General features: G+C 51.6%; 1 protein-coding gene across 1 annotated transcript in view; it reads left to right on the plus strand.

Moving 5' to 3' along the window:
* The window catches only part of ST8SIA5 (ST8 alpha-N-acetyl-neuraminide alpha-2,8-sialyltransferase 5), a gene marked incomplete at its 5' end in the record, with an annotated part of 40,546 nt that overhangs the window by 32,049 nt on the left and 4,234 nt on the right, over positions 1 to 4,263 (plus strand). The window contains 2 exons of the mRNA XM_010842033.1: positions 2,575 to 2,687; positions 3,413 to 3,505. Coding sequence (XP_010840335.1) covers positions 2,575 to 2,687; positions 3,413 to 3,505 — 206 coding nt within the window. The remainder of the gene's footprint in view (positions 1 to 2,574; positions 2,688 to 3,412; positions 3,506 to 4,263) is intronic.

The following is a 4,263-nucleotide window of genomic DNA, read 5'->3' on the forward strand; positions in this document are numbered from 1 at the left end:
CAGCCACAGACAGGAGTAAGCACAGGACTGTGGCTGGGTCCCAATGACACCTGATTCCTGTCAGACACTGAAATTTGGATTTTATATGTTTTAGACATCACAAAATATTCCTTTGATTTTTTTCCCCATCCTTAAAAAATATAAAATCCATTCCTAGCCCACTGGCTGTGCAGACATAGGTGGTGAGTCAGGTGTGGCCTGCAGGCTGTAATTTACCACCCCCTGGACTAGAGCATGTGATGTAGACGTATTATCTGAACTTCCCCTAAGGTGAGTATTTCTTTGAGTTCAAAAAATATGCAGCTTCTCAGGCTCCTACCATGACCCTGAAGATTCTGATTCCGTGGTTCTGGGATGGAGCCAAGGATGTATACTTCCAGAAAGTATGCAGGTGGTTTCTGATTTTCAGAAGTGTGGGGAACACTGACATAAAACACAGAACGCTTTTGGTCATTTCTCCAAAGATGGCTTTGTTTTATTCTCTCTCTGGGCAAAGTCAAACACTGCAGTTTCCCGCACTGGCCGTGAGATGTCCTTGTTTCCTCTGTCCTAGTCCTGGGAGCCTGTCCCTCCAGGGAAAATGTGCCAAGAAGGACAGTCTTCCGCAGACGGGTACAGTGTCTCCTTTAGAGTTAGCTTAATTGCTGGTGATCCCATTGTATTTTCAATCCCACTGAAAATCGTGGGATCTTCCATGATGCCTGTATGGCAGCTGGTCTCGGTGGAGGCCCCAGGTGCTGACCGGGGCTGCTCTCACGTGGGGCTGGCCAGCTGGGGTGGGCTAGGAGGAGAGCCACCCAGCAGTCTCCAGTGTCAGGGCCATCCCACAATAAGCACCTGATGCCCTCACCCTTGGGCCAGGCACTGGGTGAGCGTTTCATCCACACCAGTGGGGCAGGGAGGTGGGGACATTGCCAATGTCTGGAGATGCTTTTGGCTTCCCTAGAGATCCTGGTTTGATTCCTGGGTTGGGAAGATCCACTGGAGAAGGGATAGGCTACCCACTTCCAGTATTCTTGGGCTTCCCTGGTTGCTCAGCTGGTAAAGAATCCGCTTGCCATGGGGGAGACCTGGGTTCAGTCAGATTCATTTGGTCATCCTGACTGGGTGTAGGAGGCCAGAGATACTGCTAGGCTTCCTGCGGTGCGCAGTCAGCCCCCACAGCAAGGAATGAAAGTGAACGTGAAAGTCACTCACTCTGGTCCAAAATATCAGTACTGCCGAGCTGAGCAATTCTGCTTTATGTCATCTCACTGAATTGCAGGAAATATACATTACTATCTGGATTTTGTTAATTACAAAATTTAATTCGTAACAAATTTTACGAAAATTACAAAACCAAGTCACTGAGAGTTCAAAAAAACTTGTCCATGGCTCCCTCAACTCACTGTGGTGCAAAACCAGGTTTGAGTTGGGTCCCTTAACTGGGGTGCCCAACCCTAGTTTGCCCCAGCCATCCCCAGTTTGACTGAGTCTAAGTCCTGCATCCCAAGCAAAGTGCCCCAGTCCTGGGCCACCTGGGATGGTTGGTCACCCCTTGACTCCAGGTCTACACTCCTTCCCTGAGCCTGCCTGGTCCCACCTGCCTCGGGTTGCCTCGAGGCCTAGACTGGGGACATGGCAGAACTAGGTCTTTTAATCAGGCTAGTATTTGCTTTTTCCTGCCTATTTGCCTGTGGTCCCCTGGAAGGCAGGCCCAGGGAGCCTCTGTGGGCATCTAGTGCCCAAACACAGGCAGCCCTGCCAGCTGAGGTGTGATCAGGTCAGAGTGCTGTGGGATGCTCCTTCTCAGTGCCCCCCGCGGGTGCATCATCACCAGGGTAGGTTCTGGGTTCCCCTGTGCTCAACACACTTTCTCTGCAGAGATCCCAGGGTCACTGGCTCTCACTGCTCCCCTGAAGTGGCTTTGCTTGCTCAACTCCAGTCTCTTGTCCCTGCTGCTGCCAAGTCCTGGCATCCGTGCTGGTCTATATGACCTCTTTGTCCTAGTTCTGTGCCTCCCCATGGAGCTGAAAGACTTCAGGGCCAGATTTAGGGCCCTGGCCCCTGGTGGCCTGCCCCTCCCCTCCACTGCTGTCACTCCCAGAGAGTCTGTGTTAGCCACTGGCAAGAGTACTGGAGTGGGCTGCCATGCCCTTTTCCAGGGGATCTTCCCGATCCAGGGATCAAACCTGGGTCTTCTGCACTGCAGGCAGATTCTTTACCATCTGAGCCACCAGGGAAGCATAAAATATATGGACTAGAAGTCAAGGAAGCTGAGTTTCCAGACACTGGGGAAAGCAAAGGCAAACAGGGCAGACACAACTGAATGCTCTTCTTATTCGAAACTGGGGACTTCCAGGGCTTATTGAAGAAGGTTGTGGAGACCTAGCTTCTGGTTCCAGCTCATTCGTAATTGCGTGTGGAACTGAGGCGGCTTTTAATCTCTTTTCATCTGCAAAGTGGAACAGCCACTTCTCTCCCATGTTCCCTACAAAGCTGTCTCGTGGGACCGTGGGTGTGGGTACATAGGGGAGGGCACAGGTGAAGGCAGGGATGGCGCCACCTCTGACAGCTCTACCCCTGTCTCCCCAGGACATGCCCTACTACCGGTCCCAGTTTAAGAAGTGTGCGGTGGTGGGCAACGGGGGCATCCTAAAGAACAGCCGCTGCGGGAGGGAGATCAACAGTGCTGACTTTGTCTTCCGGTAGGAATCACCTTGGGTCTGCACCTGCCTCTTCTACCCCCACACCCCTCCTCCTCCATGCCCACCCTTTCTGGTGCCCCACCCTGTAATGCTGCCCTTTTAATCCCCACTTCCCACCCCTGAGAATCCTCATGCTCTGGGTTGTCCCTTTCCCCTTCAGCTCCGTCATGTGCAAGGGGTCGAACCTGTCAGGTCCTCAGTCTCCACATCTGTAAAATGGGAGCAAATGACATACCAGATATGAAGACACTGAGGACTCACAGGGGCATGCAGAGCTGTTAGTGAGGTCGTCTGGGCAGCTACCTCCCTGGTTGGGTTCCCCTCTTCTGGAAGGGTGGCCTTGTGGCTGACACCAGTATGAGCTTCACTGTGGCCTTACCTAAGTTAGACACCTGTCCATGTATTTCTTCTTCCTCATGTAAAACCCCCTCTTATCTCTTTGGGGATTCTAGCTTACCTCTTTAAGTAAAGAAGATAGGTTGAAAATAAGAGTTAAAGCGAACAAACTTGGGTTGAGGCTGCAATCATCTCATGGGTTGGGGATCTACAACAATTAGGCCACTCAGGGTTGGTGAGGGAAGGGGTTGAACTTGCCCTTCTATGCCCAGGCTGGTTTCCTCTCTGTTCCTCTGCCCAAGTGATCACCGTCCCTTTCTTCCCCACGCCCCAGCTCCCCAGCTCCCTCTAGAATGACATGCAGTCGGACCACTTTATCTCTTCTGCAGGTGCAACCTACCCCCCATCTCAGAGAAGTACACCATGGATGTAGGGGTGAAGACAGACGTGGTCACCGTGAACCCCAGCATCATCACAGAGAGGTCAGTAGCCCTCTTTCTAGACCAGTCCTGTCTGATACAGTAGCTATTCATCACGCATGGCCACCGGGCACCATCCAGATTGAGATGTACCATCTCTAAGTGCAAAACACACCCTCGCTCTAAAATATTTACTATGAAAAAGAGGGTGAATCACACCTCATTACACTTTTATATTGATAACATATTAAAATGATAGTATGGGGGTATATCAGGTTAAATAAAATCTATTGTAAAAATTAATTTCACCTAATCCTTTCTACTTATCTAAATGTGCTTCCTAGAACATTTAAAATTACATTTGTGGCTTGCCTGATGTTTCTCTCAGACAGCGCTGATCTAGACGATCTTCCCCTAGAGATGAACCAGAGGGCCTTCCAGTGGGTGAAGAGGGCAGGCGTCTCCCTACAGGGAGTGTCCATGTGACACTGGGGAGAAACCTACTGCAAAGACCTCAAGGCACTACCTCCCCCGGTGGTTCCGTGCTGGGGTCTGTCTGGGAAGCCTGGGGGAGGAGTTAAGGTGTTAAAACTCCAAAGGGGGCACAGTCACACCTCCAGGTCAGGAGAAGGGGAAGAGGAGGGGGAGGTGTTAAATGGGGACAGATGCCCACAACCTTTACAGAGTCAGCATTCAGAGAGGAGGCCACTCAGGGTTGGTGACGGAACCAGCTGGGAGGAGGGCTGTTTACTGTAGAGAGAAGGTTAGGGAGGGGCTGTGGTGAAGGAAGGGCTCCGGGGGCCAGCGGCTGGCTTGGTGTC

Source organism: Bison bison, unplaced genomic scaffold, assembly GCF_000754665.1.
Source record: "Bison bison bison isolate TAMUID 2011002044 unplaced genomic scaffold, Bison_UMD1.0 scf7180017864170, whole genome shotgun sequence".
NCBI lineage: Eukaryota > Metazoa > Chordata > Mammalia > Artiodactyla > Bovidae > Bison > Bison bison.